This window comes from Pteronotus mesoamericanus, unplaced genomic scaffold (assembly GCF_021234165.1).
Source record: "Pteronotus mesoamericanus isolate MK-2021 breed Mesoamerican mustached bat unplaced genomic scaffold, CSHL_Meso_final scaffold_705, whole genome shotgun sequence".
NCBI classification, from domain to species: Eukaryota; Metazoa; Chordata; class Mammalia; order Chiroptera; family Mormoopidae; genus Pteronotus; species Pteronotus mesoamericanus.
In genome coordinates, this window is record NW_026555326.1 from 5,245,589 (window position 1) to 5,267,636 (window position 22,048).

Below are 22,048 nucleotides of genomic sequence, written 5' to 3' on the forward strand. Positions count from 1 at the left end.
CGTTCTTTGCATTTCACACAACCCTTCTTGTCTGCTACGTCATTTGATCCTCACAACAACCCTGTGAAATAGCTGTTACCCCCATTTCACTGACAAGGAACCTCCTGAGGTTCAGAGAGGTAAAGCCACCCCTTTCACCTCACCAGTAAAGCCAGACCAGAACCCAGCTTCTAGGACCTTAGCTAATGTGCTTTCCATCTCTCCCCATGTTCTCTCCCACAGAAGGCCTCAACTGCTCCACTCTGATAACCTCCCATGCCCCCGGGTTCTCCCCTAGGAAGCGGGGAACATCCCTAGCCCTGAGTGGGTTCTTACATTCAACCCCATCTCAAATCTTTTGCCAAACTGACCACAGCGACCCACACATCCCCACCTCCCAGAAGTCAACCCTCGCTATAAGCCTGCCCCATGGAGGTCGTCCAGGTGGCTTCTCCCAGCTCTGGAGGGCAGGAGACAGGAGGACAGGCCAGTGGTTGGAGGGAGGAGGGGGAAAGGTCACACAGGAACCTCCTCTGGACCCAGCACTTAGCTCTGTCAGCTGGGCTTCTGGAACATCAGCAAGGTTGCGCAAAAGCCAAGGAGGAGAGAAACATCAGCACACAGGGTGGGGGAAAGGTTAGCCACAGGAAGCATGGGCGGGCCAGCAGGCGCAGACTGTCCTGACTTCCCCAAACAGACCATTGTCCCTCATCCCCTGGGAAACCTGTTGGTGAAGTCCTGGGCATCCCCTTCAAGGACCTTGAGGTCACTTCGGCCATCCCCGGCCTCTGGGCAGGCTACTCTCTTTATTTCTTCCAAGCTGACGGAACGGTATTCACCTTTCTGCCAGGGAAACTGAGGTCTGGAGAGATGGAGGGGCTTGTAGAGGCACCAGGGGCCTTGAGGGTAAGCAAGGGCTAGAATTAACACACTGAACCCCAGCTGTGATTCCTGCCCTCCCACTGCTGCCTTTTTTTGACCCTGTGTTCAGCGGGGGTGATAGTGATGTCACAGGTACAGAGTGCCAGCCACATGCTGGGCGCCAAGCAAAACAGCCAGGGCGAGTGTGTGCATCATCAGTGCCTGGGAAGGAAGGCCACCAAAAGGAGTGAGTCTGGTGGAAGGACGTGAAAGAAGGAAGGGAGGCACCTTCTGAGTCGGGGCGGGGAAGACCAGCATAAAACTGCTGCAGTGAGGACTAGAGAGAGAAGGCCCAAGCTGGCACTGGGGAGGGATGTCCCTCATCCTCCCCTTCTCTGCTTCTCCCAAAGCCTGTAAATGCCCCAGACATGAGCCAGCCCAGGCCCCGCTACGTGATAGACAGAGCCGCATACTCTCTCACCCTCTTCGATGATGAGTTTGAGAAGAAGGACCGGACATACCCACTAGGAGAGAAACTTCACAATGCCTTCAGGTAACATGACCCAGAGCCCAGACTCCTGTCCTCTGCTCCCCACCAAAATCTCTCCTGCACCAGGCATGGTTCCCACACCAGCACCCCTAAGACAGAGCTTAGGAAAGCCCTGAGGAGGGGTGGCTCAGAACCCTGAATTGAAGATCCTACAATTTCATCTCTCTTGGGACTCCCAGAGAGCAAGGACCCTCCATAGCTCCAGCGGGACCACCCCCAACCCCCTGCATGAGGTCTTGCCATATTCTCAGTCCACTCAGGTCTCTCTTGGGCTCATAAGGGAGCTATAGATGGACGTGCTACAGCATGGTGGCAGGGGGGACATCAGAGCCCTTATTTCTATGTCCTGTCCCCTCCTTATTAAGAAGAATCTGAAGATGCCACCACCCCATGCTCTTTGTCCTCTCTCCCTCCTAGATGCTCCTTCCTCCTCCTGGTCCAGAGATGGCCCAAAGGTGGCCCCTAAATTCCTGGGACCTCCTAAAGGGGTGCCTACCAGGATGTGGTCCTGCCAGCCCCTGGTTATATCCGGTCTCAGGTCCCTGGAACCATGGTGGTGGGTAGTGAAACCTCCCCTCAAAGGAGAGGCTTCCTGAGGCAATTTATACCCACACTCCAGAAGCCTGAGGCTACAAGCAACACCTTCCCCCTTCCCAGACTTCTGGCAGACCTCGCTCCGGCCGCTCGGGCCTCGCCGTGGGCTGGCTCCCTCTTCCTTACTCCCTGGGGGAAGCGGCTGATTCAGTTACCTGGATTGAGGTCACTGGCAATGGCTAGAGTGGAGATGCAGGTGGAACTGGTTCAGACTGGGGGAATCACCCACTTCAATTTTCACCAAAAGTTCAGGCCCAACCCTTCCTCCCCTGAGAGGCTCCATCTTTGCCCCGTTCCAGCGAAGGCCTTGGGTGGCCCGTGTCCACGCACTGTACCCACGACTGCGCTCCCAGGCTGGGTGGGCTCTGCCACCTTGGGTGCCCGAAGAATTTAAGTTTGGATTGTTTCTGTGCTGGAGGGATGAGGGTATCTGCTGTTGTCCTGAAAAATTAGGATGATGAAAACCATAAAGGCAGGCAGGGAACTAACAATTCTCACAAGGCTGGCATGAGAACCTCACACACTACCTGGTGCACAGAAGCTGCGCCAATAAATATTTGTTTAATGAATGAATGAATGTCTAGAAAGCTAATCTCTCTGCCCACTTCCCTTTTGGCTTCTGGAGCCTCTGGAGAGGTGTTTGGCATCACTCTCCTGCCCTTCTCTCAGGCTTCAGGTTGTTTTGCTCAACGTATGGCAGGCTTGCAAGTAGGACTGGGCAGGTGCAAAGCTTCAGGTAGGTTGTTTTTCTTTCCCTAACCAGCTCTCTGTTCACGAGTCCAGTTTTCCCTGCCACGAACAAACCCGAGACAGTTCCTGCAGGGCTGGTTCTCTCTTAAGACAAGGCTTTGGAGATGCTTTAAGCTATTTACCACAGCCTAACCCCCACCTACCATCCCAGAGATGGGAGACACACCCACCCACCCCAGAGGAGACTAAGGAGTCAGAGGCAGATGGTGATGCTTTTCCACGGAGTGTTGGTTGGGACAGGAAATCTGTATAGACTACACAGGGTGCAAAGCATTGTCTGTGTGGGTTTCAGGCTTTGGTGAAATCCAGGGGACCCAGTGTCAGGGAAACCATTGTTGAGCAACAGCAAAGAGCAAGAATTGGTGCGAGGCAGGAAAGGGGGCCTCATCAGAGCAGGCCAGTGAGTCATCAGACAGGCTCTGGGTATTTGAGTTCCCTCAGCTCGGGGAAGAGAAGCAAATGCCTCCCACCCTCTTCTAGCCATCAATCCCCCAGCTGTCGCCCTCGAGTCTGTAGGCCCTTGTTCCTGCCGCTCCCGAGTTTCTATGGAAGGACCTGGAGGTGTTCGACAAACAGGGCAGGGATGAACTCTGCCCACCCTACGCTGAGCAGAGAACAGCTCCCCAGTCTCCCCTCTCCTGACGAATGAGCAAGGAAAGAACCGGGTGCTGCAGTCATCACGCGTGAAGGATGCTGGGTCCACAGAGGCACCGTGCAGGGACAATGGAGCCTTCCTTTTGGAGGATGTTCTAAGAAAGATGGCAGCAGCTCCCACTCAGAGTTTTTCCTTTTTTTTTTTTTTTTTTTGTACTATTTGAATTTTTACAGTGAGAACATAGTTACTTTCCGTAGAAGGGAAGGTTTAGCAGAAGGCTTATAACCTATTCTTTCTTTTTCACCAAGGATCCTTGGGGGAGGGGGGAAATGACCCCCACTCAGATCCTCTTGCAAACAATCTCGTAACGAGAGATTTTGGTAAGCCAATGTATGGTATTTACTAGCAGAAAGATAATGGTGAGTCTATATCAGTAAAATGCATTTAGTAGTACAGGGTGGAGCAAAAATAGGTTTATAGTTATAAGTACGCAGAAGTCAGAGTTTATTCTTGTATCATTATTTATTAATTATTATGTTATTTTCAATGAGAACAACTGTAAACCTACCTTTGCCCCACCTTGTATATACTTAGTCTGCCTAGATAGTTTATCGTTGAGTTTCAATATCAGCTCATCCTTTCACTTATTCATTTATTCAACAAATATTTACTAAGCAACTCAATGTAATGCACAATGTATACAAAGATGAACAAGAGGGCAACTTCTCACCGTAGTGGGTTGCTGTCTAGTGGGAGAGACGAAAAGCAAGTCATTAAACACAGGGCACACATGAAGCCCAGGCAAGGGAGCCCAGGCCTGCGTTCAATCAGACAGGAGTTCAGAGAAGCCTCTCCTAGAGAACGGCCAGTTGAGATGGGGGCTGGGCTTGACCCCTCGGAAGGTTAAGCCTCCATGAAATGTATGCCTCTAAGCCAAGTCTTGCAGGCTTCCCAGGCAGCCAGTGGCAGTCAGAAGGCCGCCAGCTAATGCACAGGGCGTGTTGACGACTCTCAAGAGAAAATCCCTGCCTTTTCTTCTCAGTATTCCTGCACACTGTAGAGCATGGGTGCTCACCAAATGTTGAATGGATTTTGAAAGAATGGATGACCGGAAACAGGATATTGTAATCCCTCTCCAACTCGGAGCATCGAGCCGGGGCAGAGCTGACTGGAAATCTGCCCCTTTTTCCCTCCAGATGCTCCTCAGCCAAGATCAGAACCGTGGTGTTTGGGCTGTTCCCAGTGCTCTCCTGGCTCCCCAAGTACAAAATCAAAGACTACATCATCTCCGACCTGCTTGGCGGTCTCAGCGGTGGATCCATCCAGGTCCCACAAGGTGCGGGGTTCTCCCAGCCAGGCCTGTTCCTCTCCCACCCCCACTCTCTGTGGCCTCCATAACCCACAGGGCCCCTGAGCCTTCAATCTCTCGTCCCCTGCAGGCATGGCATTTGCTCTTCTGGCCAACCTTCCTGCAGTCAATGGCCTCTACTCCTCCTTCTTCCCCCTCCTGACCTACTTCTTCCTGGGGGGCATACGCCAGATGGTGCCAGGTACGACCTCTCCCCTCCCAGCAGGCAGGATAACCTGGGTCACGAGGACAGGTGGTGTGGAGAAGGGGTTTGGGTGATTTTCCACCTACATTCTCCTCTAGTTGGTGCCGGTTGGCTCTGGAGAGACTGTCACTGTGTCAGTCCCAGGTCCTCTGTGACCTTGGAGAAACCACTTAGCTTCTGTGAGCTCAGTTAGCATTTCCTGTTCCGCCTCCTTCCCTGGAATGTGGGGAAGACTTGGTGGAACAAAATAAACCGTATACCATAAAGTGGTAAATAGTTGTGAGAAATTACCATCTAACCCCCAGGCTGGTCCCAGCAGGCCACCGCAGGGACATTTGGAGTTCTCTGGTGCTAAGTGAGATGGAGAAAAAGGACCTGGTCACAAGACCTGTTTCTGGGTCAGGTCCTGCTTGTGTTTCCAAGCTCAATTCCTCACGTGTCCAATGAAATACTATTATAAACAGTTACCGTATTTTGCCATGTATAATGGGCAGCCATGTTTCTGGCCCAAACTTTCAGGGAAACAAATCTCTCGTTTTAACTTTTTAATTCAATTTTTTATTCGTCAAATTAATTTGGTGATTTTTGTATTTATATTTAGGTACTTGGTTTTTGTGTTAAAAATGAATTTTAGCATTTACTTATTATGGTACAAGAAATTTTATGTAGCAAATAATTACAAAACACAAGAACAGATACAAGGTATTTCAGGTACTGCCCACGTATAATGTACATCCTTATTTTCCCCTCAGAAATTTGGTCAAAAAAGTATGCATTATGTATGGCAAAATAGGGTAAGATGAAAGCGCCATGAGAAGTGTAGAGCGTGGTTAGATGTGAGTGGTGATGCTGGAGAGCAGCCTTGGAGGCCTGGGGCGCCTTCCCATTGGGGGATGGGAGGCAGTCCTGGGCCCCTGATGGTTTCCACGGGTTTGGTCCAAACCTCTGACTTTCGCTGGCTGGATGGGGCACCACAGGTACCTTTGCTGTTATCAGTATCCTGGTGGGTAACATCTGTCTGCAGCTGGCCCCCGAGTCAAAATTCCGGGTCTTCAACAATGCCACCAACGAGAGCTACGTGGACACGGCGGCCATGGAGGCCGAGAGGCTGCACGTGTCAGCGACGCTAGCCTGCCTGACTGCTGTCATCCAGGTGAGGGGGACAGCCACATCCCTGCCAGGGCCCCAGCCAGGAGGGCATCAGACCACCCTGCCCCGGACTCAAAGACCCAGCGTTGACATGAAAGCTGATTTAAGGCTCTACCTCCTCCCTCTTCCCCATTTTCAGGGCCACCAGAGACCTTGAAAAGCTAGATATGTGTTCCTCTCCCTCCAGCAGGTCCATAAGACCACCATCCACACCTGATTAAAAAAATGTCCTGAGTTAATGACTGTCTCAAAGACTCGTGGCCTCTCTCCACTCCCTTTCCAGAGCCTGGCCCTCTGCCAGCACAGTCCTCTTGTTTCCTAACATCTTTGTCCCCCTCTAGCCGCCTCTGCTCCAAGCCACAGTGTCACCTGTACAATATGAACTTCTTTTTCACCACATGCAAAGGACTCTGCTGGGTTTTGTGAAGGGAAACACAACCTGACAGAGTACAAGAGCAGGAAGCAACCTCAGAGGACACCTTTCATTCATTCCTTCACTTAGTTAATGTTTCTTAGCTATTTCACTGTGCCAGGAACTAGGCTAGGCCCTGGGGCCGAAAGATAAGTAAGAAAGAGGCCCCATTCTCCAGAAGCTCACAGCCCAGCAAAGGAAGTAGCCATATCAACAGATAAATTTGTAGCCAGTAAGATAAGCAGCATAATAGAGCTATGTACAAATAGCTGTGGGAACACCAAGAAGAGTTAGGAAAGGCCTCTCCTGAAAGAGAGGAGGTGACTGATGTTTGAGCCACGTCTTACGGGATGACTAGAAGTTGACCCCAGTAAGCAAGTGGATAAGGCGTGGTAGGATGGTCCAGACACAGAAAGCAAGCCCTCCAAGCACAGAGGCCTCAGAAAGGCCAAATGACCAGGAATGGCAAGGCAAGGGGTGTGCTGTGTCTGAAGGCCAGTGAGGAGGCCAGAAAGGTAGGCATGGACGGACGACAAGGTCTGAGGTCTGTCCCCTAGGCAGCGGCTTTGTGTCTGATTGGCAGTTTCAGGATCATTCGGTCTATGGAGAAAATGATTGGTGGGGGGTGGATTCGAATCAAGGCAAGGAATCTCTTGGGAGACTCTGCAGAGACCGGGCAAGAGTGCTGAGGGCCTAGACCAGTGGGGGCTGTGGAGATGGGGTGGGCTTTAGGAACATTTTGCCAGGAGCAAAATTAACTGGGCTTGGCAATAAATGGGACGTGGGAGGTGAGGGAGTGGTGACTCCCAAGGTACTGGTTAGCCAACTGGGTGGATGGAGGCGTCATCCACTGACAGAGGAAACACCGAGGGAGGGCCAGTTTCACTGACAGATGAGGAAACTAAAGTCAGAGAGGCGTGGTGACAAAGAGGCCAGTGTCCTAAAGGGACCAAAGTTCTGCTGGCACAGTAAAGAGCAGGACAAGGTCACGAAGGACTCATTTCCCTAGACCTGCTGCTGCCCAGGGCTGCATAGAACTTCAGCCTTGGGTTTAGATCGGGCTGGTATGGGAGCTGCTGTCCCTCTTGGTCATTCCCCCCCTCAGATGGGCCTGGGCTTCGTGCAGTTTGGCTTTGTGGCCATCTACCTCTCCGAGTCCTTCATCCGGGGCTTCATGACAGCTGCCGGCCTGCAGATCCTGATATCCGTGCTCAAGTACATCTTTGGACTGACCATCCCCTCCTACACAGGCCCCGGGTCCATCGTCTTTGTGAGTCTAGGACTGTGCCCTGTCAATGAGGAGGGGCTCGAGCTGACAGCACAGCTGAGTTCACTGTTTTAATTAGTTGTGAGCTTCTCACCATGAGATGCTCTCAGGCGAGGGCCGGCTGACCCCGGGTTAGGAGAGAATGCTGAGGGGGTCCTCACGTTGGGAGGGAAGGTCAAACACATGACCTCTAGGGCTCAGTGAGCTTCTCTGTGGTTAATCCATGCGAAAAGGAGAGGTACACTCTTCACCAGTTCCCCATTCCACTACCTGGGAAGTCCTTCCTTATGTCTAGTCTCCACCCCTCCTCCTTTAGTCTGAACTCTTTCTAGAGGAAGAGAAAGGGAATCAGTATTCCTATCCCAGCGTGAGCTCCAGGGAAGCCCTTTGGGAGAGGGTGGTGGAAAACAGCATGGTGTTTGTGACCAGGGTCTAAATTCTGCTTTGGTGTGCCTCCGTGAGCATTGATGACATCCCTTCACGGGGTCAGACACCAAGGGTGGGGCGGGGGGGAAGAAGGAGTGGGAGCCCATAGACATTATACTCTCTCCACCAGACCTTCATTGACATTTGCAAAAATCTCCCCCACACCAACATCGCCTCGCTCATCTTCGCCCTCATTAGTGGTGTGTTCCTGGTGCTGGTGAAGGAGCTCAACGCTCGCTATATGCACAAGATCCGCTTCCCTATCCCTACAGAGATGATTGTGGTAAGGACCGTGAATGGGGCTGAGTATGGAGGGCCCGGTGAGAGAGGCCATGAGAAGAGAAGCCCAGCTACAGCCGGGGCCAGGGAGCCCCTACCCCCCTCACCCCTTTTCCCCTGTCAGCCAGTAGGACAGGAGGTCAGGGGTGAATCCCTTCCATCCCCCTGAATATGTCTCCTGCTCTTCCTCCTCCTTGGGGGTCTTCTTCCTCAAAGAGGCAGGCAAGTGGGATTGGGTTTCCCAGAGAAAAGGGAGGCTTAGGAGAGACCACTGCCCTGACCCCAACTTTGAACGAATACCCGTTCTCCGCTTGGGGTTTGCAGGTGGTGGTGGCGACAGCTATCTCCGGGGGCTGCAAGATGCCCAAAAAGTATCACATGCAGATTGTGGGAGAGATCCAACATGGGTGAGTCCAGGAGACTGGAAAGCCTGCACTACCCTCACCACACTCCCCACCAAGGCCTGGGCTCAGAGGCTCAGCTGAGACGAACTCTGTGAAAGTGCTTTATAGAGTAATGCCACTGACCAGCTGTGGGTGGCTACTCTTACTTACTATGGAGAAGAGCCACACAAGGGGCCAGGGCTGGCTGTTTCATAAACAGTGAGTCTTAACTGCCACACTCCCTCCCAAGTCTCTTTCAGTGGATGTTAAATCAATGCCTCTCTGATAGCCTTCACCTGGCTCTTGGCCCTGTTCTAATGCATTGGCTTTTTTAATCCATATGGACAGAAAGCTGTTAGGATGAAGCAAATTCATTAAGCATCCACTCTGTGCCAGGCAGCAAACGGGTCCCTGGGAGGGTTCTGGCAATGCTGTGCTGCAGAGTTGGAGCAGATGTGGGGGTGCTCACAACACTGGGGGTTTGCGAGTGTAAAGAGCCCAGAACCTGGGCAGGAACAAACGAGGCCCTGCCAATTACTGGCTCTGTGACCTTGGATGAGCTAGGTCCTCTGAGCCTCAGATTCCTACTTTGTCAATGGGAGTGATAGCCCTACAGCGTTGTACTGAGGACTCAGATGAAAGGGTAACTCATGTGAGACCCTGGCTCACATGACACTGTGTCATGTGAGACACAGTGGGGCCTGGCTGGTCCCCGTGTGGTGCGGAAGGACTCCGTGCCCTCCCTCTCCTCACACCCTTGGACCCTGCCTCCTCTCTGGCTCCTTGGCAGGTTCCCTACTCCTGTGCTGCCTGTGGTTGCACAGTGGAAGGACATGATTGGCACAGCCTTCTCCCTGGCCATTGTGGGCTACGTCATCAACCTGGCTATGGGTCGGACCCTGGCTAGCAAGCACGGCTATGACGTGGATTCTAACCAGGTAGGTCTGGCTACCCCCAGCAGGACTGAGCCGTATGGGCCAGGGCCCACAGACACCTGGCAAGAGCTACCTTGGGGCTCTGGTCTAAGGCAAGGAAGACTACCTGCCACAGGGTGAGAGGGTCTCTGACCTCAGAAGCTGACCTCTGCTTGATGGAGAGTGTTTGGCTTTATAGCAGTAGATCAGGTCCTAGGCCCAAGATCTAGCTTACAGGCCGACTAGATTTGCTCCGCCCCCTACTACCTCACCCCCACACTGACAGCGTCCAGTCTTGCCCCTGTCCCCACAGGAGATGATCGCCTTGGGCTGCAGCAACTTTTTTGGCTCCTTCTTTAAAATCCATGTCATCTGTTGTGCTCTCTCCGTCACTCTGGCTGTGGATGGAGCTGGAGGCAAATCCCAGGTAAGCACGGTGCCAGAGGAGGAAGAGAGGGGTGGGAAGGGAAGAGAACAGTTACCGGAGGAAATCCCAGGAACCTGCAAGCCAGGCAGGCTGCTTCTCCAAACCTCCTCTCTCTTCCCTGGTCTCCACGCCATCAAAGCATCTATTGGAAATGAATCAGGAGCAATACTCCCTATTCCCAACTCTTTCTCTGACTAGGTGGCAAGCCTCTGTGTGTCTATGGTTGTGATGATCACCATGCTGGTCCTGGGGTCCTATCTGTACCCTCTCCCCAAGGTAAGAGCCCAGCAAGAGAGCAGAGGCCGGCAAAGTCTCTAGGAGGAGCAACTCCTAAGGGTTACGCAGCACTTGACAGATTACAAAGCACTGTCACTGCAGCACTTTGTCCTTATCACAACCCGTGAAGTGGACGACACAGGTTTACTCTCCCCATTTTACAGGTGAGGGAGACTGAGGCTGAGAGAGTCTAAGTGATGTGCCCATGGAGGCACAGGTCATAAGTTCAGGGCTGGTCCCAGCCTCCAGCCTCCAGACCTCAGGGTTGGTTCCCCAGTCTCTGGGCATGGACCATGTGGGTATGAGAGAAGAGGGGAGGGGGGGAAATGGGGCCGGGATGGGCCCCATGGCTCTAGCCCCTGTGCTGTCTAAACCTAAGCCTGAGTGCGGAGATTTGAGGGCCCTGGGAGGGAAGGGCTCCGGAACTCCAGCTCTGCCCTGCCAGGCTCCAAGGTCATGTGCTTTTATAGGAAGGGCAGGAGGAAGGGGACACCCCCGTGACAGGAACGATGTTCTGCTTCCTTAGTCTGTGCTAGGAGCCCTGATCGCTGTCAACCTCAAGAACTCCCTCAAGCAACTTGCCGACCCCTACTACCTGTGGAGGAGAAGCAAGCTGGACTGTGTAGGTATCAGGCGGCCTCTGTGTACCTGTCTGAGCCCTGCTCCCTCCTTCAACTTCAAGCCCTGTCGTTTCTCCTGTGAACGATCCTCTGGCCCGCTGCTTCCTCATTGGCATAGCCAAGTGCTAAAATCTCAGGTTTTAGAGTGAGGCGTCCTTCAGTCAAATCCTAACTCAGATGTTACAGGCTCTATAGTCAGTAGCAAGTCCTTTAACCTCTCTGAGTCTCAGCTTCCTCACTGTGGAAAGGATATTTTATACTCTCTACCCTACCCAGAGTTGTTTATGGGGAAGAATTGAAACAATACAAGAAAGAAGCACATTGTCCGAATTGTATCTTGTGCTCCAAAAAACTTAGCTATTATATTTTTTGATGTATAGTTCCCAGAAAAGCAAAAAGAAATAGTACGTAAAAAAACAAAGGAAGAAACCTAAAACTCAAAGCCAGCAGAGCAGGGTCTTAAGCGAGTTACCAGACTTCTCTGGAGTCCTATTTCCTTGTCTGTAACTGGAGTGACAATGGTGGCTACGTCACACATGGGTTCTGAAGATTAAATGAGATCATCGTGGGGAAGCACCATGGCACCACAGAACACTCTGCAAACATGACTTACGTTCTGATTAGTCACGGTCTGGCCATTTTCCACTGGGCAATGGCAAGGAAGCTGCCATGTACTGACGACACAGCTTTATCCCCACTTAAGCCCCACCGTAACCTGTGAAGGAGGACTGACTAATCGCCTTTCGAGACGGTGAAACCGAGGCTCAGAGAGGTTAACTTACTCGTCAAAGGCCACAGAGGTCGTCATTGGTAGAGTCAGGATTGGAACTCTAAGTGTTAGATCCAGAACCTCTGGGCTGTATGATCTCCTAGGGGAGCCAGAGAAGTGAGGGGTCCACTGGGAGTCCCCAGATGAGTGAGTAATGAGGAGCAGAGAAAAACCATGCCCCACTTCCCAGACCACAGATTTGCTTTTCCCCCACCCACCGATCCCTGGCTGTGGTGATTAGTCCCAAATACTCATGTAGTGCTTTGGGTTTCCATCTGATAGAGAATGTGGGGAACTCTGAAGAACCATAGCGGGTGACTACCAAAATTGAATTGAATCCAATCCTGCCCCCCACCCACCAGGCCCCAGACCGTTAGGCCAGGAAGCATCCCTAGGCCCATGTTGGGCTTCACACCTCACAGGCAGAGGGAGAAAGGGAACTCACATTCACTGGTAATCCATTGGGTACCCATCACTAGGCTTGGACCTCTGTTTCTTAACTGGTTAATCCTTTCATGAAACAAACAATATTATTCCCCCTTTGCGGATTAGGCAACTAAGGCTCACATTGCCAGGAAGTAGAAGGATAAAACTTGGAACTCAAGATTGACCCAAAACTCTTGCTGTTACCATTATGCCCTCCAAGACCTATGTGTGCTGGGCTTATCTATTAAAAAACAGACAAGATCAGTGACCTGCATTCAATCTAGGGGAAATGGGAAAAGGTAACCAAAGCACAAAAACATAAAACAATGCAAAAATGGCAAGCAAATAGAAGGGTGGGTCTGGGTTCTGCTAGCAGAGAATGGCCTTGGCTAATCCAGGAAGACTTCCTGAAAGAGGCAGTTTTCTTCCCAGGTCTGCTTTGACATCTCTCTCCCTCACAGTGTGTCTGGGTGGTGAGCTTCCTCTCCTCCTTCTTTTTGAGCCTGCCTTATGGTGTGGCAGTGGGTGTCGCCTTCTCCGTCCTGGTTGTGGTCTTCCAGACCCAGTTGTAAGTAACAGCCCCTCCCCTAAGACACAATAGGGGGGACCCAGGGCCCACCTGCCAAGGGCTCCCATGCTGAGGCCTGGCCCAGCCCACCTCACTCTGTTGCCTTCTGGGCCTGGCACTGGAGGCGCTGCCGGGTCTGAGGAAGCCCAACCCAGCCAGGACTGTGGGCACAGGCTGGGCTGTCTGACTTCCCATATCCTGAAAACACTAGAGTAAGCCATCATGGTCTTGGAGGGCTGGGGGGCCAGAGAAAGTAGGGGAAGAGCACATGGGTAAGACTCAGTATCCTTCCAAAGGCACCACCAGCCACGGGACCAAATGGGTCCCCACCCCAGGGAAATGTGAGGCCGGAGGACAGATGCCATGTTCTTCTTACAAAAGGGTTAAATAGAACAGTCCAGGCCAGGGGGTCCAGGCCAGGGTAGGGGATGCTGAAAGTTAGGGAAGCCCTGCCTTCTCATCTTGAGAACTAAAGACCAGGAAGTGGTGACTTTAGGGACACTTAAGCCTGTCACCATGTGTACCTCCACGCCTTCTCCCTGCTGAGCCCTAGTCTGGGAGCTATGTCAAGGGCCCGTCATCTCTCTGGCTATAGCTCAGCCACCAGGCATGCATCTCCAGCGCAGAAACACAAACACAACAAGCGCAGGGGCGAGGAAAGGACTCCCTCCTGCCCTGTCTCTGCTCCGCCCCCCCCCCCCACCCCAGCATCCCACTAGGTCTGTTTGCTATTAGCAGCCACTTATGTTTTTTCTTCTTTTTCATCCAGTCGAAATGGCTACGCTTTGGCCCAGGTCATGGACATGGACCTTTATGTGAATCCCAAGACCTACAATAGGGTGGGTAATCCAAGCTTATGACTTTCTTTTTTGCCCTGCCCCACCCCAAATAAAAGAGGGCTTTTAAAAAAGTCAATAAAGACATTTCTGCTACCTGAACTCAGTCTCCCTGCCACAGGTCCAGGAAATCCAGGGAATTAAGATCATCACTTACTGCTCTCCTCTCTACTTTGCCAACTCGGAGATCTTCAGGCAAAAAGTCATTGCCAAGGTAGGCCTTAGTCCTCTGGTGAAGACTGGACAGAGAGCAGCCAGAAAATGGAGGAAAGGGGGCTGGGAGCCCAAACAGGCCCCCTCCAAAGAGGGTGAAGTCAAGCCTGCTGTCGATTCTTTGCTTACAGACGGGTGTGGACCCCCAGAAAGTGTTGCTGGCCAAGCAAAAATACCTCAAGAAGCAGAAGAAGGGGAGAGCAATGCCCACGCAACAGAGGAAGTCTCTGTTTATGAAGACCAAGGTGAACTGAGGCTAGGCCCCGGCCCACTCTGATCTTGCACCCTCATGCCCCTCCCCCCAGCACCCTTCACGTCAAAAACAAAAGTCTCTGTGAGCGTTGCTTGGTGGCCACTGACTCTTCTTATCCTTGGGTGAAAGGATACCAGCTCCCATGTCCCCCAGTTCCCTGTTTAAGATAAGATTTGGCCCATGGACTGACGACCAACCCCAGGAAGGGAACAGCAGTGATTTTCCTGGAGCATGCAGCCAACTCAGAGCAGCACAGTGGAGACGGGAGTGGGAGTTGTAGGGAGAAACAGAGAGGCGTGGACAATTGCAGAGAAGAGCTGAATTATTTCCAAAGGTCTGTGGCTTCAGCGCCTCTCTTGGAGGCTCCCCCAACTTTGTCTGGGTTGTGAGGGACCACGATGCAGGCCCTGCCTAAGGAAAGGGCTTTGGCAGATGCCGCCCCATGAGGATTTCAGGGCTTGCATTCACCATGATCAGGCTCAGTGATTCTCCCTCACCTGAGGCTCCTTGGTTCTGCCTGAGCCACAGCGAAGTCTAGTTCAGTTTGCTGATTCCCTACCATTCCCACCCTCCAGACTGTCTCGCTGCAGGAACTCCAGCAGGACTTTGAGAACCCCTCCCCGACTGACCCCAACAACAACCAAACACCTGCTAATGGCGCCAGTGTGTCCTACATCACCTTCAGTCCTGACAGCCCCCCAGCTTCTCAATGCGAGCCACCGGCCCCTGCTGAGACCTCCAGTGAGCCCATTGACATGCTGGCCAGTGTCCCACCCTTCATCACCTTCCACACCCTCATTCTCGACATGAGTGGGGTCAGCTTTGTGGACTTGATGGGCATCAAAACCTTGGCCAAGGTGAGGCCCGCGGGCAGAGCGAGAGCCGGTTGCCCCCCATGCACACCCTTCCCCCTGCTCTACCACACTCCCTTTTCTTGGAGCATTTATTGTGACAGGCTGAAGGAAGGCGCATGCCAAGAAGACTCAAAATCCCTAAGGATCCCTTTCTCCCAGATGTGACCAGGACAAGATGCTCTGTGTAGAGCAGGCGCAGACAGCCCAAGACAATGAGTGGCTGGGGAGGGAGACCAGAGGTCCAGGCACTGCTGTTCCACCCTCCTCTAGCACCGCTTGCTAGCAGAGGTCATCCCAAGTTCCTTCTCGGGTCACCAGGAATCACCCCAGGGTCCGCTAGAGTCCAGCTTGGCCCTGGTTCACGGTCTGCTGCTCCTCCCCACACTCCCCCAGACACTCTTTACATCGGCTGGTTCCTGCCAGCCGAGACGGGAAGAAATAATACCAGTGCCCACATCCCTGCCAAGCAAGCAGCCCACGGGACACCTTGAATAAAAGAATTCATCTGACAGCTTTTCAGTGACCATCTCCAAGGGCTGAGTCAGCCAACCTCAGAGCTGGCTCAGAACGAGGAGAACGGAGGGGAACAGAGAGCATGAGGGCTGAGATGACCATGGCCAGGTGCACGGAAAGCTCCATCCCCAACTGGGGGCTCGGCCTGCTTCCCCGGCCTGGACCTGAAGCCCTAGCCTCTCCAGGCCTTGGGCCTCCCTTGCAGCTTCTGCCCAAAGCCACAAAGTTGGGAAAGAGGTAGAGTTGGGGAATCTAAGCTCCTGAAAGAAAAGATCCGGCCCCATCAGAAGGGGCCGGGGCGACTTGAAGCGCCCGCCTCCTTGGCAAAGCCCCACTTCCTCCGAGCTTTCAGAGAAGCCGCCCGCCAGCACTCCAGTGAGAAGTGGTGTGCTTTGCTGCTATTTTTATCTTTGGCTGCCAGGGCTCTCAGGGTTGCTTATTTGTTTGGCTTCCCCTCTGATGTGGGTTTTGTGAATCACTTTCGAGACCACTCAGAACATTCCTTTCCTTTTGTCTCCCTGCCCCGATGCTTCTAGTTGAGCTCCACCTATGGGAAGATCGGCGTGAAGGTCTTCTTGGTGAACATTCACGGTAAGAGAAGCAGGACACTCAGGAGATTAAAAGTCCGGCCAGGAGGTGAGAGGTAGGAGCAGGTTGGAGGAATGCCGAACAATGAAGGGGGTGAAAATGAGAGCACCTGTATACTCTCCCAAACTACTACCTGCTCATAGGAGCTTTAGACACAAAACAGAAGTGACTGTGGCCAGATTGTGTAAACATCCAGGAATCTTAATAGCAGTGTGGAGACCATGGGGCTAAGAATGGACAAGTAGGATTCTAATTCGCTCCACCACTAATTTACCATATATCTTTGGCCAAGTCACTTTATCTGTCTAGGATCAGCTGTCACCTGTGTAAAATGAGGAGATTGACTAGATGAATTTGGGGGCTCTTCTCTACACCTGAAACTACCCAGGAAAGGTGGATATGCAGTTTCATATGCACGCAGTCTCCAAAGGCCACGTATACACAGCAGGAGGACGTGTCCACATAGCCGTGGACTTTCATATTATTAGCACACATGGAGAGTTCACGGACATGGACACAGAGCAAGCACACATAGATACACAAACGAACGTGAAGGGACACGTATTCACACAGCCTGCTTCCCACAGAGACTAAGAGTCCTTCCAGGGGGCTGTCCAGCTTCAGAACCGACATGAGCATGTCCCAGGCTGATGGAGGCCCTGCTCTGGAGAGAGAATCTGTGATGGCAATGACTGCTGCACAGGCTCCAGAGTTAGGATCAGAGGGTTCCTCCCACCTCACTGACGCTCCTCAGGAAACCCACTCTAGGATTTGGTAGGAGTAAGAGTTCTGCCACACCCTGGAAGTTGCAGGAAAGTTCTAGGTAAGCAGGAGGAAGGATGGACCCTCAGAGGATAGAAATGACAGCAGCCTCCACATGAACATTTTCAGCTTTTCCCTCTCCAATGGCCACAAAGTACTGAGTCCCCGCCCCCCCGCCCCCACCCCAATCAAACTGCTTCCTTCTGCCTGGGTTGAAGGTTCAGCATCTCCAAGCTCTTGTTGCCCTCTGCTGTCCAGAACTGATATTGCAGGGCCAATGCCACGGCTGTTGGAGGCCAGAAAGGCAACCCTCAGGCTTCTCTTTCTTATACTCTCACCAACCTCTCCCACCCTCAGCTCCAATCCACAATAGCTGTTACCTTTCTTCCTTCCAGCCCAGGTGTACAATGACATTAGCTTTGGGGGCGTCTTCGAAGATGGCGGTCTAGAGCGCAACCACGTCTTTCCCAGCATACATGACGCAGTACTCTTTGCCCAGGCAAATGCCAGAGAAGTGGCCCCAGGGCGTGACTTCCAAGAGGTGAGATCTGGGCACCTGGGGAGTCCTAGGCCCCAGGACACTGAAATAGCGGGACCAGGGGGCATTAGAAAGAATACAGGTCCGGTGTCCCCAAACCAGTTCCGAATCTGTTTCCTTACCTGCAGAATAGGCACCGTAAACTGACATTACCTACCTCGAAGCATTTTTCTTTTGTTTCTGTTTTAGGAATAAATGATAGTTATATCTTTCATGCCACTCAAAAGCACTTTTGTATATTGTAAAATCTTTTATTAATATTAATGTCCAGATAAGAACAAAAACAAAAGAAAAAAATGAAAAATTAATGTCCAGGTCATACAAATACTCCAGGTGCATCCTCTTATGCCCAGTACTGTGGCATTGCTCACCTGCCTCCTCCTCCACTGCGGACCAGGCTCTGCAAGGCGGGGTGGTGTAAGCCTGTCTGTTTTAATTTAGCAGAGCTTGGGGATTTCAGGCTGATGATGAATGAAAAGACTGGATCTGAGTTTTGTCTCAGCTTCTTGACATTTAATTTACTAGCTCAGTAAGAGGTATGCAAATAAGCTACAAATAACACTGTCTAAGACTCTATAAAGCTGGGGAGGCGGAAAAAGTCCGCCTGGCTGGGGCCCCTGCCCAGGCCTTCCTTGCAACCTGCCACCTCCCAGAGTTCCCTTCCAGCTCAGCCCCTGTCCTTGGCCTCCCAAGATTCGGTGTCCCAGCCCACGGTAAAACCCTCCCCGCGGTCTTAGGTCATCGGAAAGCCTTTTCTGGCTCAAGAGCAACCATGTGCTCTTTGCTTTAAGAGACTGATGAAGGTGAAGCCATCTGTTCTAAGTACTGAAAGACTGCCCAGGAACACACAGGAGCTTGGCTCCCATCCCTGACACACAGAGGGAAGCTACACAGGAGCGCCACTAATGAACCTCGGCCACTTGGCGAAAAGAGGGAGATTCTGGGAGAATCTTCATTAGTTATTGTATAAATGATGTCCAGCTATTACAGTTTATATATTTAAATTATATGTAATATAGTTACATATTACAGGATACATTCTTATATATATAAATTATACCACACCTTTTTCAACAGCATGGTGAGTAGAAAGCCAGCAGAGTTTGATTATCCTACTTTTACAAATGAGGAAACAGAGGGAAATAGATTTCTCGAGATCTGGCAGCTGGCAATTTGTCGTTATAAGCTAGGTAAACCTTCCCCGCCTCTCAAATGCCAGCAGAAGGCAGACCCTAGCACATGCCTGCCTGATGTACCGGGGAAGACCAGAGTGGCGCTATGTTTTGTGAAGCAGGGGAGGGAGGGAAAGGAAGGGGCAGGAGAGCAGTTGTGCATCAGAAAACGTGGGTGCCCACCCAAAGCCTGTTGTTTGCACCAGACTCTGGCGTTCAGTCAAGGAGCTCATTCTGCACCCGTTTTTCCCATCTAGGCTCCAGTGGACCCTGAGATCTCATACAGCTCAGAGGAGAGCCCCAGCTACAGGGATTTAGAGCAGGTAAGCTAAGGGGCAGAGGGTAGGGGGTGAGAAGGGGGAAAAAGGAGACCCTCTCAAATCCAAGGTGTTCAATGGGCTCTCTCACATTCAAGCCAGAACAGTCACCTTGAAGTCAACAACATTTCTTTCTCATCTTTCTTTTAATAGCAGATCTTAATTCTTCTCACTCCCTGAAAGGCATGGGGATGGGAGGGTGGGGAGGGGACATCTATTCTTAACTCTCCAACACATCAAGCACATGATCCTCGGCAAGCCACATAACAACACCAGGCCTCAAATTTTTATCATTGCAGAATGAGGGAAATGTGGGTAATACCTGGTCCATCTACCTCACAAGATTAGCAGGGGATTCATTTGTTCTTTCATTAATTCAGCAGATATTTATGAAGTGCCTGCTGCTTGCCTACACAGTTCCAGGCTGGGCATACAGCTGTGAACAAAACAAAGACCCCTGCCCTTAAGAAACTTATATTCTGGTAGGATCAGATGAATTCTAAGGATGCAAATTCTAGTGGGACAAATATTATTGCATGTGGGCAGGCCTTAAAAGCTAAGAGCTGTGCAGGTGGGAGGGGTTAGAATCCCCATGGGGCCCTGTGGTCCCCAAATGAAGAGTAGCACTACCCCAATGCCCCAAATTAAAAGAAAGCAGATAGAAATAACATGGAACTTTCTGCTTCTTCCCGTCCTTTGTGGGCTTCAGTTCCACGGCCCTCTGAGCACGCCTCCGGGAGTACCGATGGCATGCAGAGCCACAAAGGTTGGGCAGGCTGATTTCTAGGCCCCTGTGGAATCTCCAGCATGTTCCAAAACTCGTGGGCAGGACCAAAACAGTTTATCAGAGCCAGAAAGGACTGTAGAGCTTGTCTGATCTCAACCCTCATTTTTACCTAGCGTTGAAAGTGAAGCTACAAAAGGGGAGGGACGTGTGGAAGGTCACACCAAGGGCACTCCAAATTCGATTCCAAGCATCTTCTCCTGTCACCTCTGGACCTATCCTCCTGTTAGTCTGACCCTGCCTCTCCCCTATTCTCACACACTCACACACTCACATACACATTCACATGTACACTCAAACCCTCACATACTCACACATTCACACTCAAACCCTCACACAGACACACTCACACACACGCACTCACACATTCAAATACACTCAAACCTTCACACACGCTCACACTCAAACCCTCACACTCACCCACACACTCACACATTCACACTCAAGCCCTCACACACTCACTCACAATGCTACTTTCTGTCCAGGAATCCATAAGGTCACCTCTTGGTGGCAGCCCCCCTGAACCCAGCAGGTCTGATGCGACTCCTTCAACTTCCCCACAGGAGATGTTCGGGAGCATGTTCCACACAGAGACTCTGACCGCCCTGTGAGGACCCAGCAGTTCCCATGCTGCCTCCAGAGCGCCTGGCACCTGGGACTTCGTGAAGGATGAGCCCGGGACTGCGGCAGACGGCAGGTAGAGGAGAGCACCTCCGCCAGGACCTTGGCTCCTCTCTGTTCTCCTCCTCCCTCTCTCATTCCCCCGCCTCCGTACTGGCATCTCCGGTGTAAGCCAGTCTCAGAAGGGAGAGCCACCTCTTCACCCTTCCGCTGCCCCTCATGGCCCTGGCCAGCAAGTGTCCTGTTTCCTCCCCGTGGCTCTGGGAAGAGCCCCTGAATGCTGGGCTTGAAGCACAAGCCGAGAACAGGAGGGAAAGTGCAACTACTGGCTTAGACTGCAAGCTTCAAAAGTGTCCTTGGGGCTGCCTGGCTTGGTGTCAAATGATGTCAAGCTGTCACAAGACACAGGGACAAACTTGGTTAGGCCTCTGTCGCTTGTCCCCTCAGCTGCCCCAACTCTATTCCTGGTAGCTCTGCACCTCTGGAACCAGGTGCTCCCCACCACCCAGGGATCTGTTTTGGTGACCATGCCACTTCCTCCTCACCTCCAGGCTGCTGGGACATCCATGCTACTTAACACATCAGACTCAGGCCTGGGGAGTGACCAGGGCCCTCACGGCCAGCAGAGCTACCTCCCCAGGGGCAGTCCACCAAGGAGCTGCCCCAGCTTCCTGAAACATTATCACTCCTCCAGGCTTCAGGGGCCGCTCCCTTCCATTCGAGATGGTAGGAACCCAAAAGGGAGCGGAAGGTGGCTGGCAGAATCCTCTGGCAGCCTGGCAACAGGTACAAGTTACTCTGCACAAAAGCTTTTGGGATTCCCTCTCAGTGTCAGAGATGGGGGTGTGGACGCGAGTGCCAACTTAGGGCAAACTGGTGTGACCTGCGTGGGCCTGGACAGTCCCCCTGACCTCACAGCCCATCAGGGAAATGTCTCTCCCACCTGGGAAATCTGCTTTGTCCTTCTTCATTTGGCAAAGAGCCAATGAATTTAACTCTTCCTTATCCTTCAGCCAGGCAAGGGAGCATGCCCCTCAAAGGCCAGCTACATCCCCCAACTAGACACAGAACATGGAGAAGGGCCGACCCAGATTGGATCTTCCTCCACAGGGATTCCTTAACAAACTCAGGACCTGAGGCCAGGCCACCTCCTTCTAGGAAAGATGAGAAATGGGATTAAGTTCTCTATGTACATAAGGAGGTAACTAGAGGAACCCCACAGTGACTTGAAAATAAATAGGATACATGTGCAAGTGTTTGGAAAAATGTCCGCGCACGTGCATAGAAAACGTTTTGGCCTCTCCCCACTGCTTCTCCCAAGCTCCTTCAACTTAATGACCCCTGCCCAACAGGTTGGGCTGGCCCCGCCTGGAAAAGCACCCCAGTCCCTAACTTCAGCCTGATCTGCATTGTGCGTCTGTGCATTGAGTGAGTCGGTCAGCTAACAAGTCTTCTTAGAGCTAAAGGAGGAGGTGCTGGCAAAGAGCCAGCGGATTCTTGGCCTCCGGGCATTGCTTCTCTGTGAATTCATTATGCCATCTGGCTGCCAATGGAACTCAAAACTTGGAATGCAGAAGACAATGTTATCTGGGATTCGCCGTGCCCAGCACCCATAGTGCCAAATTCCAGGAAGACAAGGCCTTAGCCAATGACAACTCACTCTCCCCTATTTCACCTCCTTCAAAGTCTAGCTCTGGCCTATTAGGCAGAAAAAGATCACAGAGTTTCAGGACATTCCAAGTTAAGAGGTCCCCTTTGAACCAAGTGTTTCTATCCGTTGAGGAGTTGATGAAGTCACC

At 52.0% G+C, this 22,048-nt stretch overlaps 1 protein-coding gene across 1 annotated transcript; it reads left to right on the plus strand.

The window, feature by feature from the left end:
- The first annotated feature begins 1,266 nt into the window (after positions 1–1,266).
- SLC26A9 (solute carrier family 26 member 9) lies at positions 1,267–20,565 on the plus strand. Its single transcript, XM_054563394.1, has 20 exons — positions 1,267–1,393; positions 4,526–4,665; positions 4,769–4,879; positions 5,860–6,035; positions 7,549–7,713; positions 8,267–8,419; positions 8,740–8,822; positions 9,589–9,736; positions 10,026–10,139; positions 10,338–10,415; positions 10,942–11,037; positions 12,692–12,798; positions 13,568–13,637; positions 13,756–13,848; positions 13,979–14,092; positions 14,676–14,957; positions 16,004–16,058; positions 17,213–17,358; positions 18,785–18,850; positions 20,192–20,565. Exons 1-20 carry the CDS (start codon positions 1,269–1,271, stop codon positions 20,237–20,239), a joined length of 2,370 nt encoding a protein of 789 aa, XP_054419369.1. The 5' UTR covers positions 1,267–1,268; the 3' UTR covers positions 20,240–20,565.
- Positions 20,566–22,048: the final 1,483 nt, after the last annotated feature.